At 35.4% G+C, this 23,634-nt stretch overlaps 1 protein-coding gene across 1 annotated transcript; it reads left to right on the forward strand.

Annotated features, from left to right (window-relative positions):
- Positions 1 to 872: 872 nt before the first annotated feature.
- LOC103506670 (innexin inx2-like) lies at positions 873 to 12,705 on the forward strand. Its single transcript, XM_026821666.1, has 4 exons — positions 873 to 1,901; positions 2,036 to 2,715; positions 2,910 to 3,298; positions 12,471 to 12,705. The coding sequence occupies exons 1-2, from the start codon at positions 1,174 to 1,176 to the stop codon at positions 2,397 to 2,399; spliced, it is 1,092 nt and encodes a 363-aa protein (XP_026677467.1). The 5' UTR covers positions 873 to 1,173; the 3' UTR covers positions 2,400 to 2,715; positions 2,910 to 3,298; positions 12,471 to 12,705.
- Positions 12,706 to 23,634: the final 10,929 nt, after the last annotated feature.

Raw genomic sequence — 23,634 nt, forward strand, 5'->3', positions numbered from 1 at the left:
CATGGCTATAAACAGGACATCCTGATCTTCACCAAAGCACACATCCCAGGGGGAACTGATTGCCTGGGCCGTACCCACATGACCACCACTATAATCTTGGCCTTGTTGAGTCGTACCAGCGACGGTACGCACCTGCTTGGCTGCCAAGTCAATCTAGAGTGAGGAACAATCAAGAAGAATTAGTATTTCAATCAAAATGAACTTATTAAAAAAACTTTTTTTTCCTTCCATTTGGACCTTGTAAGTTAGTATTAGGAAGTTATAATTAAGGATTCATAATTAGATTTTTATAATTATCATAATTAGGCACATTTCTTCTTTAGGCACGCTACCGACCAAGCTAACTAGGCTGGCAATGTGCTTTTTTACCCAGCTGCAAGCTGCATTATTAACCCATTGAACTTTTCAAAGCTTTTTATAGGTACCTATCCAATGGCCTTTTCCTCCCTCAAAGCAAATTTACACTTTGCCGACATTTGACATTGACATTGCACATCAAAAAATAATTTGGCTTCAACACAAGTTCATAACATTTTTTTTAGAGGTTCGATAGAGGGAAACTGTAACAAAAGTTCAGCCCCGGAGGGAATCGAACCCCTGACCTAGCGCTTACAACGCGGTGGTTGATTAAAAAAAAAAATCGAAAATTTTAGCCAATCCAGATAGTTTAATGGTTTAATCCGAGATTTAAATTTAAATCGAGTTTAAAATGTCATTTTATGGACCCACCCGGCTATGAATGGGTTGAATGCATTTTTATGACTGGAGGGGAAGGAGTGCGCGCAGATGCACTTTTTAGCCTCTGCGCACACGCCGCGTTTTAGTGGATGTGCAACATTTTTTGTTTATTTATTTCATTTTCAGTTTGTTTCTTGCGCGAAAGTGTTGTGTCCGTGGAGTGCATTTCCATTTCATCATTCATCTGTCTATTTAGTTTAGCAGTCAATAAATTTTGTTGCAGTTTAGATTTCCTTTTGATTTTTTTGTGTGCTTTAAAGGATCAAAAATAATAATCTGTGGATGTTTACATAAAAGTATTGTAGAAACTTAACATTCCGTATTTCCGTTTATAGGTTGCACTCGGCAAAGTGTTTCCTTCATTTATATTTCTACGTGTTTAGTGTCAATAAAAGTAGATAATTCAAGTGTGTTCAGAAATTAAAATAAAGCAAAATGTTGCAAGTATTCTCCTCACTGAGGAGTCTCCTCAAGTTAGATCAAATAGCAATTGATAACACAGTATTCCGTCTCCATTACAAGGTAACAGTTGTCATCTTGGTAACATTCTCACTCATTGTCACATCCAGACAATACATTGGAGACCCCATTGATTGCATTGTTGATGAAATCCCTCTCAATGTTATGGATACTTACTGCTGGATTTACTCGACATTCACTCTTCCAAATAAACTGAATGGTCGTGTAGGTAAGGATGTTCTACAGCCTGGTGTGGCTAGTCATGTTGAGGGTGATCAGATCAAATACCATAAATATTACCAGTGGGTATGCTTTGCTCTGTTTTTCCAAGCAATGCTATTTTACATTCCACGTTATTTGTGGAAAATTTGGGAAGGTGGCAGAATCCGGATGATTGTTCAAGAATTAAACTGCCCCATCATAGTGGGAGGAAAACAAGGCACCAAAGAAATGGAAGAGAAGAGAAAAATGATTGTTGATTATTTCCACAATAATCTCCACCTTCAGGAATTCTACGCTTACCGTTTCATCTTGTGTGAAGTGCTCAATCTGGTCAATGTTATTGCTCAAATTTATTTCATGGATTACTTCTTGGATGGTGAGTTCTCAAATTATGGAATGGAAGTATGGAACTTTTCTGAACAGGACCCTGACACACGCACAGACCCAATGGCAAGAGTTTTCCCCAAGTTGACCAAGTGTACATTCCACAAGTATGGTCCATCAGGATCTGTTCAGAAATTTGATGGTCTCTGTGTGCTACCATTGAATATTGTCAATGAGAAGATCTACATTGTGCTGTGGTTCTGGTTCTGGATTCTAGTAGTAATAAGTGTACATTCCACAAGTATGGTCCATCAGGATCTGTTCAGAAGTTTGATGGTCTCTGTGTGCTACCATTGAATATTGTCAATGAGAAGATCTACATTGTGCTGTGGTTCTGGTTCTGGATTCTAGTAGTAACTACAGTTTGTCAACTTGTCTACCGTGTGGCAACAATCATGATGCCCAATGTACGTACCAAGATCCTTCGTGCAAGATGTAAGTTTTCATTCCCTAATGATATTGAAGCTGTGTCCCGTGCATTTAGCATAGGAGATTGGTTTGTGTTCAACCAAGTTTGTAAAAATGTGGAACCTCTGATATTCAGAGAGTTTGTCCATGATTTGGCCAAAAGACTTGAGGGTAAAGAATCAGTATAACACATTTCTTCTGATGAAAAAAAGATAGCCTTTTGAATTTACTATGATTAATCTAGCTAGCTGAATTAACATGAGGCAAATTACTGTGAATAATGTGTAAAATAAAATTGTGTACAGATAGATATACCTACAATGACATTTCAAATTTTTGACATTGATTTTCTCTTGGTCAAGAGTAAATGTTGAAGAAATATAATTATAAAACACATCACTTTTCTGATGGGCTGTTTGGTAAGGCACATGATTTCAATTTGAATGCTTAATTGCCCACTTATTTTGTGAAAGTAGAGGATTCAAATATTTTATTTAGAATTAGGTTGATACCGATGACATTTCAAATTTTTGACATTGATTCTCTCTTGGTCAAGAGTAAATGTTGAAGAAATATAATTATAAAACACATCACTTTTCTGATGGGCTGTTTGGTAAGCCACATGATTTCAATTTGAATGCTTAATTGCCCACTTATTTTGTGAAAGTAGAGGATTCAAATATTTTATTTAGAATTAGGTTGATACCCAAACCAATCTACCCATAAGTGAATTCCTAAGCAATTAGGTACTTGCATAAAAATATCGCCTAAGTACTTACTTTCAAGTCTTTTGGTTCTCATATTGTTTTCTATCTAACAAGATTCTAATTTTTAACTTACCTAGACTTAGGATGCACAAAATTCTTTTCAATGAAGTCTGAGGAGTTCATTAATTTTTTATGCATTTTATTGTTGTAAGTGTTGTATTTACCTTGGTGATAATATCAAGTTTCATATGGTTAGAAAGAGATAATAAATTATGACATTCAATATAATAAGTAGCTAATAAGTACTTACTTAAAGTTGATTTGAAATGTTTTTATTATGTGGGTACGTTTATATTCCAAAATGTGCCTTATAAGTATAGGTATGGGAAGTATGTGCATGCAATTGATGCAGCAATAGGTGAAGAAGTCCATGATCACTATTTTGTTCTTCAAATGTGAATTCAGAGACAAAGGTTCTGTGGTATTCATCCATTCCTGTTCTGAAAATATTAAAAATTAGTTATTATACAGTTTGGTACTTGTGCAGAAGTCACGTCCGTGGAATATTGCTACCAAAGGAACTGGCACAAACGAGCAGTGACCAGTGTAATTCATGTTTTGTTTTATGTAAAGTCAATCAACTAAAGTATTTACTTACCTATGTATATTATGGTGGTGAGAACCTACTCATCTCTATTTGCAACTTGATAGTATGTATTGATAAATTGATATTGATACCGACTTAGTCTGAGATCATCTGCCAATTCAATGTCTGAGTCAAATGGGAAAGAGTTTCTATGTTTCAAAGTATGTAAGTAGTACTTGTGTGTGCCTACTTGCCTTGCTACTTTTTTTAAAGCTAGTAGGTATTCATGTACTTTAATAAATATGTAAAATAAAATAAGGAGGTAACCTACTCATCTCTATTTGCAACTTGATAGTATGTATTGATAAATTGATATTGATACCAACTTAGTCTGAGATCATCTGCCAATTCAATGTCTGAGTCAAATGGGAAAGAGTTTCTATGTTTCAAAGTATGTAAGTAAGTAGTACTTGTGTGTGCCTACTTGCCTTGCTACTTTTTTTAAAGGTAGTAGGTATTCATGTACTTTATAAATATGTAAAATAAATAAAATAAGTAGGTAGATACCTTATCTACCTACGTACTCATTTCGAGACTGAGAGAGCAATGAGGTTGTGAATTTTTATTCCAAGAAACCATCTACTTTTTTACCGCTACAAGTCATGAACCTCTAATGAAAATGTACAGTTCATGCCAGATAGAACCTTGGTAATCATTGTACCCCTGTAATTTGCACACATTAAAATCCTTTTGGTCTACGCTTTGGTAAGTTTGGTTTTTCCTTTCTACCGGATTTTTTTATACGGTTCTAATATTGTGGTTATCGATTTTGGTTTCGCACTTGACTACTCGTAGACAAACGGTGCATAAAACACCAGTCTGATAAGGAGGTAGATAACTTATCTACCTACGTACTCATTTCGAGACTGAGAGAGAAATGAGGTTGTGAATTTTTATTCCAAGAAACCATCTACTTTTTTACCGCTACAAGTCATGAACCTCTAATGAAAATGTACAGTTTATGCCAGATAAAACCTTGGTAATCATTGTACCCCTGTAATTTGCCCACATTAAAATCCTTTCGGTCTAAAGATTGGTTTAGTTTCTTTTCTACCGGATTTTTTATACGGTTCTAATATTGTGGTTATCGATTTTGGTTTCGCACTTGACTACTCGTAGACAAACGGTGCATAAAACACCAGTTTGAGACCATCACTGTTTATTGGTATGTTCAGATAATTTCTACTTTGCGATATCTTGAGAACAATGCTCGAGAAATCAGCACTAGAACTTCAGGTAGTAGGGCGTTGTACAGTTTCAATTTTGAGGTTTTAGGTCTGTAGTAATATTTGGTGGTGAGGTGATTGGTAATTCGATCATTTTGGTTCAAATATCCGTTTTGTTCACTTGGAACTTGATAGGTAGATCTTATTCCTTTTTTCTCACATTTTCTTGCGGGATTTCCACCCTCTTGCTAAATTTATTCTCTCGTGTTGTTTAGGTACCTAGTTAGGTGTAATTTTTGGTGAACTTCATTTATAAGTACCCAAAGGTGTTTTCTATTTTTAGATCTTTTTTTTCCTAGAAAAACGGTTCCAACTAAAATGGCTATTTCTGACCTATCTGAGCATTGCAGGGTAAAAACCTCTTTTTTTTTTTCAAAGGAAATTTATTTTAGGCCGACCGGGTTGAGATCAATACCCACTCCAGGTAAAAATAGAAATCACATTTTTCCCCCACATGGTTTACAAGTGGTTCTTTCATGAATATCCTAAATGAATGTCTTTGAGTTTGTGTTCTATTGTTTTTCGAACAATAATGCAGGTGTTACGTTCGGGGACTTTTTGAATGTCTTGGTTATGTAATGAAACAAAAAGGTATAGGTACTTGTGAGGACATAAGACAATAACGTTACATGGGACCTTTGTTTTTACCTATTTTTATTTCTATGATCTCTTTCTTTGTCTCTTCTTTACCTATTTTTTCTATTTCTTCCTCTATCATCTTATTTGTGTTTAGGTAGTTTCGAAAAGTGACTTTCTAGCTTTCTACTTTCTTCCTATCCTTTCATTTTCCTCAAGTCCCGTTACACCGCCTTTTGGTGAAAACAAATGATTATTCACCAAAGTATACTTGAGAAAAGAAAAAGCATCACGTTTTATATCCCTGATTCCCTATCCTACGTTCCTACCCTACCTGTCTATTAACTTTAGAGGTTGGGCAATAAGTAAGGCACCTACCTATCTTCTTACCTATTTGTTACCTTCTATCCCCATGTGAAATACATCATATACTATTTCACCACAATCGCGTTCAACCATAGTATAATATTACACCCCCATATTTGTTTGTAGGTATTGCACAATCCCTTGTCTAATTTCATCATCTAATTTGACACGAGTATTTCTGAACCCCCCTAGTTGTCTAACTTTCCATAAGACCATTTGAATTTGCTGAAGAAAAAAAGGGGAATTTGGCTAAAATGGTGATTCATCCTGGTTTTATTTCCAACTAAAATTCAATTTCCTATAAACCCTATTTGATCAAACCTACCAAAAAGTTTGTACCTTATGAGGTAATTTTTGTGTACCCCAGCTTCCGGTCCAAGTATGCCCTGGGAATATGCCATACAACAGAGAAAAGCACTCAAGTACCTACTTGGTTTAAGTACTCACTTTTCTTTTCCCTTGTTAAATTATCTGTTCATTCTGCTCTTTGAGGATCAAGAATCGCTGTGCCCGTGTTATATTCAATCTCTAGAACTATAATTTGCTGAAGAAAAAAAGGGGGATTTGGCTAAAATGGTGATTCATCCTGGTTTTATTTCCAACTAAAATTCCATTTCCTATAAGCCCTACTTGATCAAACCTACCAAAAAGTTTGTACCTTATGAGGTACTTTTTGTGTACCCCAGCTTTCGGTCCAAGTATGCCCTGGGAATATGCCATACAACAGAGGAAAGCACTCAAGTACCTACCGAGTTTAAGTACTCACTTTTCCTTTCCCTTGTTAAATTATCTGTTCATTCTGCTCTTTGAGGATCAAGAATCGCTGTGCCCGTGTTATATTCAATCTCTAGAACTATAATCACGAGTGATTTGCTATGTTATCTGACGGGCACTTATCACCATTAAGTACCTGTTTAAAATCGGTACCAATTTCCGATAGTTCTCACTCGTTCTTGATTCCTACGTATGACCCGGCCCGTTTTGATCTCTCTAAAGATCCTGTGGTTTTGATTTTTTGAAATCTCATCGCTCGTGAGAGCTAAATCATGAGAACTAGGCTTGAGGGTATTTCACAAACCCTAATATCTTGTGTTTCCCTTGGATCTAGTGTTTTAACCTCTCCACTACGAATGAGACCGAGATACAGGTCCAGAGAAATACCTGCAGCATCTTCACTGTTACAACCTGAAGGTCTTGACTTTCAAAATTTGATGATCTTATAAATCTTCTTGTATCGTCTAGTGACGTCAGATATTATCTTCTAAGCTTATATGAATCTACCTTACCTTATGTGAGTCATTATTATTGCCTCTTTTACACTTGTAACTTTCATTCTTCCATACCTACTTTCGTGGAACAGGCTACAGTACTATTTTTGAATTTTATTGATGACAAAATTCCATACCTCGGCTGTGATTGATCCCATGCACAGTGGGGTTTACCCTCCTGATTACGAGGCGAGCGTCTTGACCATTACACGACCGAGGCAGACGGACGTTTAATATGCATCTAATAGACCAAATTATTCAGTTCAGAAATCCAGCCGTGCTTTTTGTTCTAAACCAATAGAAACTCATTAACATCAAATTTCCCCCTCGAGCTCAATCAAGAAATAAATCCATTAAGACAAGTCTTGGACCTGGCATCCCTTGGAGCAAGAAATTAAAATGCAAGATGAGAAATTTAATGTAGATAACGTCTATTAGAATTAGATCGAGCCAGAGAGATAGATTAGATGCTTAGATCCCCAGTCCTATGTATGGAGAATATGAAGATATCTATCAAGATAGGTAGAGTACATTGTTCTATGGATCGACCAATTTCAAAGTTCTCTAGCAGGTACAGAATTGCTTAAATGCCACTGAAATGGAAGTCTTGATAAAAACCGAAGGTGAACTTTTACTTTAATAATGGACCGATCATGCAATATTTGTGTCCCATTGCGTCATTATACTTTTGCACAGTACTGACGACAAAGAGAATAGCAACCAGTTGCTGCATTACTAGTGCAAAATGGTCTCACACACTTTCTAGTACAAATAAGGAAAGTGAAAATATCATCATTTTGCTCAAAATTGTGAAACTTCAACTCTATTGTTTTTTAGATTTCTACGTTTTCTTCTGGTGAATTTATTTTCACCTCTGGTTTGTTCACCACATTAAATTTATCTTCGTGAATATTTCCCAATTTCGTCCCTAATGACTTGATTATGTGTGCATTTCCTATCAGATTAGGGTCGTTACGTTGGATTGTTGCCAATTGTTGACTCGCTTCACTGGATTGTCTTCCAGCTTGACTGGAGTTGACATTGCAAAACATACATCCTCAGAACCCTGTCCCAAGCATTAGTATCGGAAATTGAATCTAAATAAATATATGATCTACTAACAATATTTGATAAGGAACTAGTAACTTAGCATTCATCTACATCTCTTGATATTCATGTATTATGGGTGTAGCAGTGTAGCACTCTTGTTCAAAGTGTTAAATATGCATTCTATCTTGAATCTACACTTGAAGTACTCTGACAAGTGTTTTAATATCCGTAACATACCTATGTAGTCTACTTTGCATGAATAGGACCAGTGGATGGACTCTGGTCAAATTGGTGTATGGCTGTCTGTTGGATATACCTAAGTATTGTAAAAATAACGAGAGTCATTGTTGGGTATGAGTGTGTTCTTTTCTTGGTCAACACCATAGAAATTAAGCATAGGTATAAGTCTACAGTAGTCTACACTTTGGAGGATGGACTTTACCTGAACACGATTAAACTTTAATACCTACTTCTTTAAGGTCGTTTTTGATATCTCCTGAAACACACCACACCATAAGCTCCTTTTTTTATTCCACTTAAATCATTTCATTTTAAGGGTTCAGCCAGTTTTACCTTTCCCCTTCCTCAGAGTCTGGTCTGCCAGACAATACTAACAACATACCTGCATAGGACATGGTACAATTCTATAAGAAATGTAATTGGATATTTTCAAAAAGAGTTGAACTGAGGGCAGTATTCCTTTATTCAGCCTGGTAGGTACTTCAATAGGTGAGGAAAAGAGCTAAAGCGAGAGTAGTTTTTTATTAACATTTATTATAGTATTCTTAATTCTTATTGAGACTGGTTCTTATGGTACCTCTGATAATCTTCATCTGTTGCCCTCATTGCATTACCCCATGTAGGGCTCCTCCATTGTACCAGGGATTTCGTAACGAGACAGTATTGTTTCCAGAACTTCTCGCTCTCGCTCTCTCTCTCTCTCTCTCTCTCTCTCTCTCTCTCTCTCTCTCTCTCTCTCTCTCTCTCTCTCTCTCTTCCACTCCCTCCAGACATGTGTGCAAAAAAGACAGATGTTTTTCTCTCCTGTCCTATTTTTAATCGTGAAGGTTAAAAGGTGCTGTGATCCCTAGCGACATAATTGTCCCTTTTGATATCCCTCAGGACTCTGTTGATTTGACATTCATCTACGACGTTCATAGAAAACACGGGAAACTTTGAACACATTCACGTCTTCAGTCCTTAACCCTACATTTCCAACTTGGTTTCCAAAATTACGAGTGCATGTATTTTCTATCAAAGCTCTTAAATTTTGTATGTCTTCCTGATTAATCTCCCCATACTTGTAGCAAACCGTTAATTAATGCCTGAAGACAGATTCAAAGATTCTACTTCCTACGTAGGTACTCCTACATATAATTTGTTTGACAATCATCATATTTTCCTTTATGATTTTTGTATACCTATTTTATCCTAACCCTTCCCATTTGTTGATTTTAAATCCCTTTTCAATCTTCTCCAACTAGTGGTTGTTCCAGGATGGTGATTTTTCCTAAGCAGGGATTGAATTCACGTTTTCTATTGTGACCGATATTTGATTTTGAGCAGATGTTTCAGTAGGTTTGATTTAACACCTGGGGGGAAGTTGTTACCTGATTTTTTTTTTTTTTTTGTAATTTACCTATTTATTTAAAGTTCATATAATACAGGCAATTGACATAAGACAATGACAACACCTATTACATTAAAACACTGGAGCTTCTGAAATTAGCACTGTTAGCAAAGGTAAAATGATGTTTTAGTACTTTTAGTGGAATCGGTATCCTATAAGCAACGGAAATAGCCCATCACGCAGTGCACATCACTTACACATTTCCATAAGAATTTTCCATCCTAGTCGTGGTTTTGATAGTTTTTTTTTAATGACATAAGTAATGCCTTGTAAATGTACTCATAGGTTGTATTTAATTATGAATCACAGCTCACTATCATCTACACACCATCCAACACGTTTTACAAACAGAAGTACTTACTTTGGATGACAATGGGATGTTGTGTCAGATTTTATTGATGTTTTCGTCATAAAAGCATGTATTTTTAAAATTTCAATTCCTTAATTCGATCTTATCAGCATATTACTGGTTCGATTTCTACATCTCCCTTTACAATGTTTTCTTTCATTCAGTGCGGCACACTTTTAGTTAGTAAACATGATTGTAACACACAAATTACAAAATCATTGAAACATAATCTGTTCTCACGAAGTCAGTACCATCGATTTGTTTGTTGACAATATTGCATTATTTACATGAACAAATAAAAATAGAGTGCTTAGTATGGTGGTGTTAAAACGAGGCCGATTTTCTTTATATGTATGTCAAATGGCCTAGACCTAGTTACGAGACATTTCAAAAAGGATTTGAACGTACCTACGCCTACATTGTATTAGAAACGTATGCGTATGCAGTCATGTACCTACGTGAGACATTTCAAAAAGGATTTGAACGTACCTACGCCTACATTGTATTAGAAACGTATGCGTATGCAGTCATGTACCTACGTAAATAATTATCCTTCAGGCATTCTTTTACTCTGTAAAAGAGGTTTTGTCTCAGTAAAGGTCCATGTCAAATTTAAAACTGAGATTTAAATAGTTAATACTGAGAACGTTCCTATTTTGTCGAGCGCCTTAGCGCGACAAGTTTATTGATCTGACCTAGGTTAGAGAAACAATGGACAACAAAATACCTACTAATATCCACAAAGGCAAGCCCCACAATTTACGCACACCTAGTTATTAAATTTGCATAATATGGAAATAATAGCTCCCACTTGTTGTGCAAATTTGCATAGGTGTAAACTGACTAGTAGAAAATGATATTGGACAGGTATAAACTGACTAGTAAAAATGGAGTTGACGAGTCAAGCTGAATCAGCCTCGGGAGTTCCCAGCCTGATTTCAAGGAATTTGAACTGATTCAACCCGGAATTAATTAGAATTCTTTGTCCACATGGAAATACATTTTCAATCCTGGTCCATTTTATACATTTTCGTTGGTTGGATGCCTTTTTGGAGTTGACGAGTCAAGCTGAATCAGCCTCGGGAGTTCCCAGCCTGATTTCAAGGAATTTGAACTGATTCAATCCGGAATTAATTAGAATTCTTTGTCCACATGGAAATACATTTTCAATCCTGGTCCATTTTATACATTTTCGTTGGTTGGATGCCTTTTGAATTCTTTGTCCACATGGAAATACATTTTCAATCCTGGTCCATTTTATACATTTTCGTTGGTTGGATGCCTTTTTGATGATGATTTGAATGAAAGGCCATATTATGTTTCCCACGTGTCTGTAAAAAGAGCCTTTGCGGTCGTATGCATTTCGTCATATGAAATCAGTGATAACCTGATAACTTTTATTATCAACATCGCTAATCCATAATCCATGTCGTAAGTGTCCCAAATGAGCCAATAAATTAAAATTAATGTGATGTAATTGTTTCATTTCGAGTATTATGTATTAGGTACTTGAGGTGAGAGTGAGTTTTTGGTCGGTGTCCGATCACTTTTTTACAAATTTGGGAGAAATTTTCTGGAAAAAGATCCGTTTCCATCTTGAAAATAAATTAATTGATTCCAAGTTTTCAAAAAACACTTAAGTAATTCAAGGCTCTCACAGTTTGTTTAGGATGGCGCTAACGCTAACTCTTTAGGTTCCAACTATAAGGTGTATGCTAAAATATTTCAGCTTGCTATTACCAGTCCTATTAGCATAACTCATTTCAGCACCACTGCTAACTGACAAATAACTTCTTGTTTCAACGTATGTGTTTATTCTTCGCCAGACATGAGTGATATTTTGTGTTGAGGGAGTGGTTGTTAGAGAGAAGTTGCCTTCTGTATTCGGTTCCATAACCTGTTGTTGTGAAGTGTTCAGTAGACTTGTTTCCGTTAGTCGCCTAAAAGTAGCACTTGCAAATCGTCTCATTCATTGGTCAGACAGACCAGCGCAGCACAGCCTTGGTCTCACTGACTCACACATTCTCTTACTGAGAGATCGCTTTGGATACTGAGAAATTTTATTTGTGGATCTCGGGTTGACTTTAGACCACGCTACGCCACTGGTACTTGCATAAAAATATCACCAAAGTACTTACTTTCAAGTCTTTTGGTTCTCATATTGTTTTCTATCTAACAAGATTCTAATTTTTAACTTACCTAGACTTAGGATGCACAAATTCTTTTCAATGAAGTCTGAGGAGGTCATTAATTTTTTATGCATTTTATTGTTGTAAGTGTTGTATTTACCTTGGTAATAATATCAAGTTTCATATGGTTAGAAAGAGATAATTATGACATTCAATATAATAAGTAGTTAATAAGTACTTACTTAAAGTTGATTTGAAATGTTTTTATTATGTGGGTACGTTTATATTCCAAAATGTGCCTTATAAGTATAGGTATTTTGCATTTACAAAATGTTTCTCCACATCTCATTTATGTCTTTTTATAATATTTTTTTTTTTGTGCAGTTAGCACAGAGTCTCACTAGTTTTTGTACATAGTTAGGTATTGAACACAATATGAGTTGTTAGTTTTGTAGATTATGATTAAATTTACTTGTCAGGTTCTAGAGATCTTCCATTTATTTTTTATTTTAAATACTTACCTCGGTAAGTAATTCATGTTTTGGTTTATGAACATCTCATTTATGTCTTTTTATAATATTTTTTGTGCAGTTAGCACAGAGTCTCACTAGTTTTTGTACATAGTTAGGTATTGATGAACACAATATGAGTTGTTAGTTTTGTAGATTATGAGTAAATTTACTTGTCAGGTTCTAGAGATCTTCCATTTATTTTTTATTTTAAATACTTACCTCGGTAAGTAATTCATGTTTTGTTTTATGTAAAGTCAATCAACTAAAGTATTTACTTACCTATGTATATTATGGTGGTGAGAACCTACTCATCTCTATTTGCAACTTGATAGTATGTATTGATAAATTGATATTGATACCGACTTAGTCTGAGATCATCTGCCAATTCAATGTCTGAGTCAAATGGGAAAGAGTTTCTATGTTTCAAAGTATGTAAGTAGTACTTGTGTGTGCCTACTTGCCTTGCTACTTTTTTTAAAGCTAGTAGGTATTCATGTACTTTAATAAATATGTAAAATAAAATAAGGAGGTAGATAACTTATCTACCTACGTACTCATTTCGAGACTGAGAGAGAAATGAGGTTGTGAATTTTTATTCCAAGAAACCATCTACTTTTTTACCGCTACAAGTCATGAACCTCTAATGAAAATGTACAGTTTATGCCAGATAAAACCTTGGTAATCATTGTACCCCTGTAATTTGCCCACATTAAAATCCTTTCGGTCTAAAGATTGGTTTAGTTTCTTTTCTACCGGATTTTTTATACGGTTCTAATATTGTGGTTATCGATTTTGGTTTCGCACTTGACTACTCGTAGACAAACGGTGCATAAAACACCAGTTTGAGACCATCACTGTTTATTGGTATGTTCAGATAATTTCTACTTTGCGATATCTTGAGAACAATGCTCGAGAAATCAGCACTAGAACTTCAGGTAGTAGGGCGTTGTACAGTTTCAATTTTGAGGTTTTAGGTCTGTAGTAATATTTGGTGGTGAGGTGATTGGTAATTCGATCATTTTGGTTCAAATATCCGTTTTGTTCATTTGGAACTTGATAGGTAGATGATATTCCTTTTTTCTCACATTTTCTTGCGGGATTTCCACCCTCTTGCTAAATTTATTCTCTCGTGTTGTTTAGGTACCTAGTTAGGTGTAATTTTTGGTGAACTTCATTTATAAGTACCCAAAGGTGTTTTCTATTTTTAGATCTTTTTTTTCCTAGAAAAACGGTTCCAACTAAAATGGCTATTTCTGACCTATCTGAGCATTGCAGGGTAAAAACCTCTTTTTTTTTTTCAAAGGAAATTTATTTTAGGCCGACCGGGTTGAGATCAATACCCACTCCAGGTAAAAATAGAAATCACATTTTTCCCCCACATGGTTTACAAGTGGTTCTTTCATGAATATCCTAAATGAATGTCTTTGAGTTTGTGTTCTATTGTTTTTCGAACAATAATGCAGGTGTTACGTTCGGGGACTTTTTGAATGTCTTGGTTATGTAATGAAACAAAAAGGTATAGGTACTTGTGAGGACATAAGACAATAACGTTACATGGGACCTTTGTTTTTACCTATTTTTATTTCTATGATCTCTTTCTTTGTCTCTTCTTTACCTATTTTTTCTATTTCTTCCTCTATCATCTTATTTGTGTTTAGGTAGTTTCGAAAAGTGACTTTCTAGCTTTCTACTTTCTTCCTATCCTTTCATTTTCCTCAAGTCCCGTTACACCGCCTTTTGGTGAAAACAAATGATTATTCACCAAAGTATACTTGAGAAAAGAAAAAGCATCACGTTTTATATCCCTGATTCCCTATCCTACGTTCCTACCCTACCTGTCTATTAACTTTAGAGGTTGGGCAATAAGTAAGGCACCTACCTATCTTCTTACCTATTTGTTACCTTCTATCCCCATGTGAAATACATCATATACTATTTCACCACAATCGCGTTCAACCATAGTATAATATTACACCCCCATATTTGTTTGTAGGTATTGCACAATCCCTTGTCTAATTTCATCATCTAATTTGACACGAGTATTTCTGAACCCCCCTAGTTGTCTAACTTTCCATAAGACCATTTGAATTTGCTGAAGAAAAAAAGGGGAATTTGGCTAAAATGGTGATTCATCCTGGTTTTATTTCCAACTAAAATTCAATTTCCTATAAACCCTATTTGATCAAACCTACCAAAAAGTTTGTACCTTATGAGGTAATTTTTGTGTACCCCAGCTTCCGGTCCAAGTATGCCCTGGGAATATGCCATACAACAGAGAAAAGCACTCAAGTACCTACTTGGTTTAAGTACTCACTTTTCTTTTCCCTTGTTAAATTATCTGTTCATTCTGCTCTTTGAGGATCAAGAATCGCTGTGCCCGTGTTATATTCAATCTCTAGAACTATAATCACGAGTGATTTGCTATGTTATCTGACGGGCACTTATCACCATTAAGTACCTGTTTAAAATCGGTACCAATTTCCGATAGTTCTCACTCGTTCTTGATTCCTACGTATGACCCGGCCCGTTTTGATCTCTCTAAAGATCCTGTGGTTTTGATTTTTTGAAATCTCATCGCTCGTGAGAGCTAAATCATGAGAACTAGGCTTGAGGGTATTTCACAAACCCTAATATCTTGTGTTTCCCTTGGAAGACAGTGTGAGATTCTAACTTTCTGAACCGACCACGGACTCCAAAAAAATCTTTTGTCTCATTTGATAGGCCTTGGGAAGGTAGGTCCTGGGGAGTATGATCCAATGAATCATTTTTTATCCATCTCCAATGCTAAGTCATTACTTCATAAGAGAAGATTTTACAACCTAGGTTTAGGGTCCATGGCGATTTTTGTCGCGTGTTTATTGCAGTAGTCGCTGTTGGGCTCTTATTGCTTATTGCAGTTGGCCTTTGGACTGTTTTAACTGTTTACATACCCTTTTGAGTGCTTGCCGTTCTCCTTATTTTCCGTCTTCATTTTTAACCCCTAAGAAAATAATAATAATAAACGCTGTAGGCATTTAAATAAAGACTCTTGATTTGGTGATTATTTCGAAATTCCAAGTTAAAACATACCTCTTTTTATCTTTGTGTGAATAATACCAATCTTGAACGCCAAATCTAATAGTAATCCACCAGGTCAAGTGTAAACTATGTACTAACTTTTCTACTAAATCTAATGATAAAAGCAACCAGGTGCAGATTTGTTTACCTGTTTATGCTAGATCCAAGCTTAATTCCATTGGTGTGAATCACAGTCATAATTAGAGAATATTAAATTGCCAGATCTAATGTGAATCACTATTCCATGACCACTGACGGGACATGTCATTATCTTCATGCAATCTTCACGCTTGAAATTAAATTGCCAGATCTAATGTGAATCACTATTCCATGACCACTGACGGGACATGTCATTATCTTCATGCAATCTTCACGCTTGAAGAAGATTGTGTGCAAATTGCCTTTGTAGTAGGATTTGCAAATTAGCTTTGTAAGTAGTTTGTATTCTGAACATTGGATTTGTAGTTGTTTGTAGGATTGCAGTTTGCAATTATAGGGGTGTGGTTTTGTAGGTTCTGAACATTGGATTTGTAGTTGTTTGTAGGATTGCAGTTTGCAATTATAGGGGTGTGGAGATATTTGAATAATGGTTCTCACACAGCACAAAAATCTTCTTCTGGGAAGAAGTAATAGAGGCACAGAAAAAAATATGCCAAGTTTTTCTAAGTAGGTACATACTTATTTATTTGGGGCGTCTCTGCTCATACTAAAGTAAAGTACCTACTAAACAATGAATCTCATTCACATATACAAACACGGCCCGAGTTTCTGGTACCCACTGTACTGCCAGACTGCCAGAGTTCTCACCTAGGTACTTACTCAGTTTCTGGTACTAGAGTATTAGTTGCTGAAAAATTAAAGCGTATCCAAACGTGACCGTAGTACAATGCTAGCCCATATGGGTATCTTATTATAGGAGTAACTACTTCTGGGTTTCCACTTCCTCCTGTTTTTTTTTTTTTTTTTTTTTTTTTTTTTTTTTTTTTTTTTACTTTGCATGTGCTGCCTCGGAGTAATTTACTCTTTGTATGCTCTATTAAAGACACGTTTCTTATTAACATGTTGCTTGTCTTGTATCCTTCTTGTTCCTGTGTTGTCAAACAGACTATTTGACTTCGCTGTAGTTTGGTCAGACAATGTTTCACGGTTTAATAGATTTTTGAGATTATCTATACTTCTTTGACTGACATTGAGATTCGGTAGCAAAGATGTTAGTCTGGACCTTGTAGAATATTGTGTCTCTGGATCTCTCATTATCTTCTTTCATGCATTGTTTCGAGATCACAACAATTGAATGCTCTCATATTCATACATTTTTTCATGTGTGGTAGTATCATTATTTTTCAATTTTTAACACTAAAATGTAGATTGTTTGTAGTTTCTTCACTTTCATCTTTGATTTCACTTCAAAATACACAAGAATTTCGTACATGATGATGTGTAAAAACACTTGTAGCTTGTATAACATTCCCATGTCTTTTTGTGTGTACAATATTTCAAACCATATTTCATCACAATGCTGTCTTGTTTTGATGTCATTTTAGAAGACATTATGTCGCGTTGTTAATGTTGTATTGTGAAATACTGATTTCATGTCAACTTCTCGTGATGTGAACTGGAAATCGAAATCTCCCACGTTGCCATTCTTTGTGTCTATATGACCTCGTAATATGGTTGGTTCTACTTTTATTGAAGATGTTTTTTAGCCTCTCTTGTCTCCTTGAAAGACATTTCCTATTCTTTCCACCATACCTTTTTTCCTTGTTTTATGTTTAAGAAAGGTCCCTCATGAAAGATAGATATTTTGTGAAAGAAAATATTGCAAAGACGTTTGAAATTGGCAGGTCTCAGCTTTAGTTTTTTTCGAAATTGTTTAAATACCTATTACTATTTTTGCCAAAACATGAATTTACTCACCAGATAGGTTCTTTTGTCAGAAAATTTGCTCTGTCATATTTTCTTGTCAGTTTAGTTATTTACTGATGGAAATATGAAATCTTATCATTCAAAACAGATTATACAACTCAGGACTCTGTTGATTTGACATTCATCTACGACGTTCATATTTGACTGTTTTTATGATATTATTTGACATTTATCTAAATTCTGTTGAACCGAAACACATCCCCTGTTGAACTTTCGGTTAGTTCGCCAATCGCGCAATATTTTGTGTCACATTTTATGTCATTTGCCCTCAATGTTGTTATTTAAGAAAACACGGGAAACTTTGAACACATTCACGTCTTCAGTCCTTAACCCTACATTTCCAACTTGGTTTCCAAAATTACGAGTGCATGTATTTTCTATCAAAGCTCTTAAATTTTGTATGTCTTCCTGATTAATCTCCCCATACTTGTAGCAAACCGTTAATTAATGCCTGAAGACAGATTCAAAGATTCTACTTCCTACGTAGGTACTCCTACATATAATTTGTTTGACAATCATCATATTTTCCTTTATGATTTTTGTATACCTATTTTATCCTAACCCTTCCCATTTGTTGATTTTAAATCCCTTTTCAATCTTCTCCAACTAGTGGTTGTTCCAGGATGGTGATTTTTCCTAAGCAGGGATTGAATTCACGTTTTCTATTGTGACCGATATTTGATTTTGAGCAGATGTTTCAGTAGGTTTGATTTAACACCTGGGGGGAAGTTGTTACCTGATTTTTTTTTTTTTTTGTAATTTACCTATTTATTTAAAGTTCATATAATACAGGCAATTGACATAAGACAATGACAACACCTATTACATTAAAACACTGGAGCTTCTGAAATTAGCACTGTTAGCAAAGGTAAAATGATGTTTTAGTACTTTTAGTGGAATCGGTATCCTATAAGCAACGGAAATAGCCCATCACGCAGTGCACATCACTTACACATTTCCATAAGAATTTTCCATCCTAGTCGTGGTTTTGATAGTTTTTTTTTAATGACATAAGTAATGCCTTGTAAATGTACTCATAGGTTGTATTTAATTATGAATCACAGCTCACTATCATCTACACACCATCCAACACGTTTTACAAACAGATGTACTTACTTTGGATGACAATGGGATGTTGTGTCAAATTTTATGGATGTTTTCGTCATAAAAGCATGTATTTTTAAATTTTCAATTTAATTTGATCTTATCAGCATACTCCTGTTTCGTTTCAACATCTCCCTTTACGAATACAATGTTTTCTTTCATTCAGTCCGACACTTTTTTTAGTTACTAAACAAACATGATTGTAACACAAATTACAAAATCATTGAAACATAATCTGTTCTTACGAAGTCAGTACCGCCGATTTGTTTGTTGACAATATTACTACATTGTTTACATAAAAAATAATGATAATAATAGAAAAAGGCCAAGACCTAGTTACGAGACATTTCAAAAAGGATATTAAACGTACGTATGCCGACAATGTATCAGAAACGTATGCCTATGCAGTCAAGTACGTAAATAATAGTCGTATGTGTGGGTAAATGCCACCAAGTTAATTTTCCTCTGGCCATTCTTTTACTCTGTAAAAACAGGTTTTGTCTCAGTAAAGGTCCATGTCAATTTAAAACTGAGATTTAAATAGTTCATACTGAGAACCAGTGACGTAGCGTCCATGTAGGGCGTGTATTCTCAGTGAGAACGTTCCTATTTTGTCGAGTGCCCTAACGCGGCAAGTTTATTAATCTGTCCTAGGTTAGAGAAAACAATTGACAACAAAATACTAATATCCACAGAGGCAAGCCACACAATTTACGCACACCTAGTTATTAAATTTGCATAATATGGAAATAATAGCTCCCACTTGTTGTGCAAATTTGCATAGGTGTAAACTGACTAGTAGAAAATGATATTGGACAGGTATAAACTGACTAGTAAAAAAATGGAGTTGAGACATTTCCTATTCTTTCCACCATACCTTTTTTCCTTGTTTTATGTTTAAGAAAGGTCCCTCATGAAAGATAGATATTTTGTGAAAGAAAATATTGCAAAGACGTTTGAAATTGGCAGGTCTCAGCTTTAGTTTTTTTCGAAATTGTTTAAATACCTATTACTATTTTTGCCAAAACATGAATTTACTCACCAGATAGGTTCTTTTGTCAGAAAATTTGCTCTGTCATATTTTCTTGTCAGTTTAGTTATTTACTGATGGAAATATGAAATCTTATCATTCAAAACAGATTATACAACATGCATTCCTACTAAGAAAGACATTTTTCATTAGGTTTATTACTTTTATTTTCTATTACTCCCAGATTTTTTTCCTTTCTTTTTTCGTTTATTTTATTATTCGATTTGATTTTATTTTTTCAAGAACAATAGCGATTTTTTATACTCTTTCCTAAGAACTCTTTTCTCAAGTGCAAACTTGAGCTTTCTGACCTCTTTGGTGAGGTAGTTTTTCATTCTAATTTAGATTCCTTTTTATTTGAAATTTTTCCTAATTTAGTTTTAATTCTATAATTTTTATAATCATGATTGGTAAACGCAAATAATTTAACATTGTATGTTGAGAAAGACTGAATTATTTATTTAATTTTGAAAAAAAAAAAAAAAAAAAAAAAATATTCCCTTTTTTGATAAGATAGAAGTGAAAAATGGACATTGATTGCAAAGGAAGGACTTAGGAATGATGTTACATGTTACGATATCCACTAAAGTTGTAAAAGGCTCTACTTTACCACAAATATTCCCTTGATTTTTAAACTTACTGGGTATAAGCTCAACCTATAACCTATAGGTATAGGTCAAAGAAACGTAGAAATCAATAATCACTGAGTCGGAAATGGCGTAGGTTGATAGGCAGATAACGCATAAGGTTTACCAGGTGTGACATTGATAGAGAAGTAAGGTGGGTTATGCCTCCATTAGACATGGGTAAAAAGTGCAAGTACCTAGATATCACCATAGGGGTATATGTCAATGAAACGTGAAAATCAATAATCACTGAGTCGGAAATGGCGTAGGTTGATAGGCAGATAACGCATAAGGTTTACCAGGTGTGACATTGATAGAGAAGTAAGGTGGGTTATGCCTCCATTAGACATGGGTAAAAAGTGCAAGTACCTAGATATCACCATAGGTCTTGACAATCATTAAGGTATGACCTAATCAACATCATTTGGACCGGGAGCTAGCGTATACAAAATTTGTTTCGATCTGGAAAAGTGAGTAAATTACGTAGAAACTCGAAGTTTTATCGACCAAACCGGGTGTTTACTTATGGTACCTATGTATATTTCCAATATTGGGTTATCATGTAGGCGTAGGGTGATCTTGTTTTCGGATCGAATTCAGCTGATGGAGACCCCCGACTATTCTTAGGGTACCTACCTACTATGTTTATCACGGAGTTTTTTTCTCCTCTTCTTTGAAACATGGTAATCTGTATGGTATAGGTATACAGAGTGACTTCGGACGGACTGTCCAGTTTATCTTTCATCCTGAATTAAACCCTAAGGGCTGTACTAAAAATAAATCAGCCTTTTTTTATTATTATTATTAGATATTATTATTATTATTTTAGGAGGTTTGACAGAGGGAACTGTAACTGCTAACTGTCTATCGTCCCGAAATCGAAGAGCGAAGTAAGACAGGACGAACCTTATCCCTTCGGAATAAAATCCGCCCCGGGCGGGATTCGAACCCGCGGCTAGCGCTTACAAGGCAGACGCGCTACCAACCAAGCTAACTAGGCTGGCAAAATTAGCCTTTATTATCAAGCGTGGCGGAAGGCCGGCGAACGTCAAGCGTTCGAAGATTGTTATGTCCGGCCTATAATATCAACGATACCTAATACCTACCTAACAAGTACTATAATATGAATGAAATCTAATCTATCTACCTATAACCTATAGGTATATGTCAATGAAACGTGAAAATCAATAATCACTGAGTCGGAAATGGCGTAGGTTGATAGGCAGATAACGCATAAGGTTTACCAGGTGTGACATTGATAGAGAAGTAAGGTGGGTTATGCCTCCATTAGACATGGGTAAAAAGTGCAAGTACCTAGATATCACCATAGGTCTTGACAATCATTAAGGTATGACCTAATCAACATCATTTGGACCGGGAGCTAGCGTATACAAAATTTGTTTCGATCTGGAAAAGTGAGTAAATTACGTAGAAACTCGAAGTTTTATCGACCAAACCGGGTGTTTACTTATGGTACCTATGTATATTTCCAATATTGGGTTATCATGTAGGCGTAGGGTGATCTTGTTTTCGGATCGAATTCAGCTGATGGAGACCCCCGACTATTCTTAGGGTACCTACCTACTAGGTAGTAGGTACCCGGAAGAAGTAGATAATAACCAAATTGAAGACCTTTGTACACTTTGTAGAAAGATAGACCGGTTGGGTGGAAGAGCTTACTAGGAGGGAATCCTACAATTAAAGCCTTAAAAAAAATAATAATAATAATAATAATAATAATAATACACGGACACCAAAATACACGACGAACTTGATCCAATCAAAGGGACTGTAACCATTTTTTCAGGAGATCTGAACCATCTGTTCGGACTGTGAAATCTTGGAAACATGAGAATATTGAGGAAGGTGTTGTGTTTCTTTAGCACATCCGGTTGCTCAGAGGCTATAGGTACATGCATAGGTTCAATAGTTAACCGAGGTAGCTACCTAGCTTAGGTGTAAGTTAGGTGCTTATAGGTGTGAAACACCTGAATATTGTATTTTAAACCTTGGTACCTACACCACGTTATAGAAATTTATGTACATGTAGGTTGGTAGTAATAATATCTATTTTCAGTTTCCTTTCCTTGAGGAAAGAGGAAGTAAAGTAATTTATTCTTAGCTTCAGCACGAAGGTTTTGGAAAAACCTACCCTACTAATCTACTCGTCCTCAAAGAAGGAGATTATTATTTAAATTAGTGGATGTGCCAAAAGCACTAAATTTTAAAAATCAGGCTGCGTCTTATAGACATTATGTCAAATCTAATGTAAGGCAAGAGAAGTCGATATTTACAGTGGATGTACCAAAAGCACCAGATTGTCTAACGTAGATGGAGAAAGAAAGTAGACCGTATAATTTTAGTGGATGTGTCAAAAGCACAAAAAATCGGCAAAATGAGCGTAAACAGAGAAATGAAGCTCGGTGTTTTGGCGTCTCCACTAATACCTATCTAGTGTTTTAACCTCTCCACTACGAATGAGACCGAGATACAGGTCCAGAGAAATACCTGCAGCATCTTCACTGTTACAACCTGAAGGTCTTGACTTTCAAAATTTGATGATCTTATAAATCTTCTTGTATCGTCTAGTGACGTCAGATATTATCTTCTGTGTTACGTTACGTGACTCAATGCGAGTAACTCCAGAGACTTTGGAGTAACTTCTCTGAAGTCTCTGACTACTGATGATTATACTCTTAGCAGCTATAAGACTCTTGACTGGAAGGTAACCACTAGTAATTCTCGGAGTTTTTCTTTCTTGCAGGTCTGCTGTGCCATGAACTCATGACTGTCATGACATGAGAGAATAACTCATTCTGATTTGTCATGAGTGAGTAACAGCTCTCTGATACGTTATCAGAGAGCGAAAAGGCCACTTTAAAATAATTCTCCAACGAGGCACCTATTATTCATGTTGATAAAACTCGGCAAAAATGTTCAACACAAAGGAAATTTTCTCAATAAATTGTGAACTAACTTCGTTCTGGATTGCCCAAGAAAACTGGACATTTTTCACCACACATAATTATAATTCAATGAGGATTTCGCGGAAGTTTATGACTAGGCACCAGATTAGGAGGAAAACATTAAGATTCCTTTTTTTTTTACTTTTGTTATTGGTTTTGGGTTGTAATGACAAAACGGTACCCAATACATGACCAGTTCAAGTCTACGCGTTTCCAAGAAGTTTTCCTTTCGTCCTACTCTACATAGTATTAACA

This window comes from Diaphorina citri, unplaced genomic scaffold, assembly GCF_000475195.1.
Source record: "Diaphorina citri unplaced genomic scaffold, Diaci psyllid genome assembly version 1.1 scaffold254, whole genome shotgun sequence".
NCBI classification, from domain to species: domain Eukaryota; kingdom Metazoa; phylum Arthropoda; class Insecta; order Hemiptera; family Psyllidae; genus Diaphorina; species Diaphorina citri.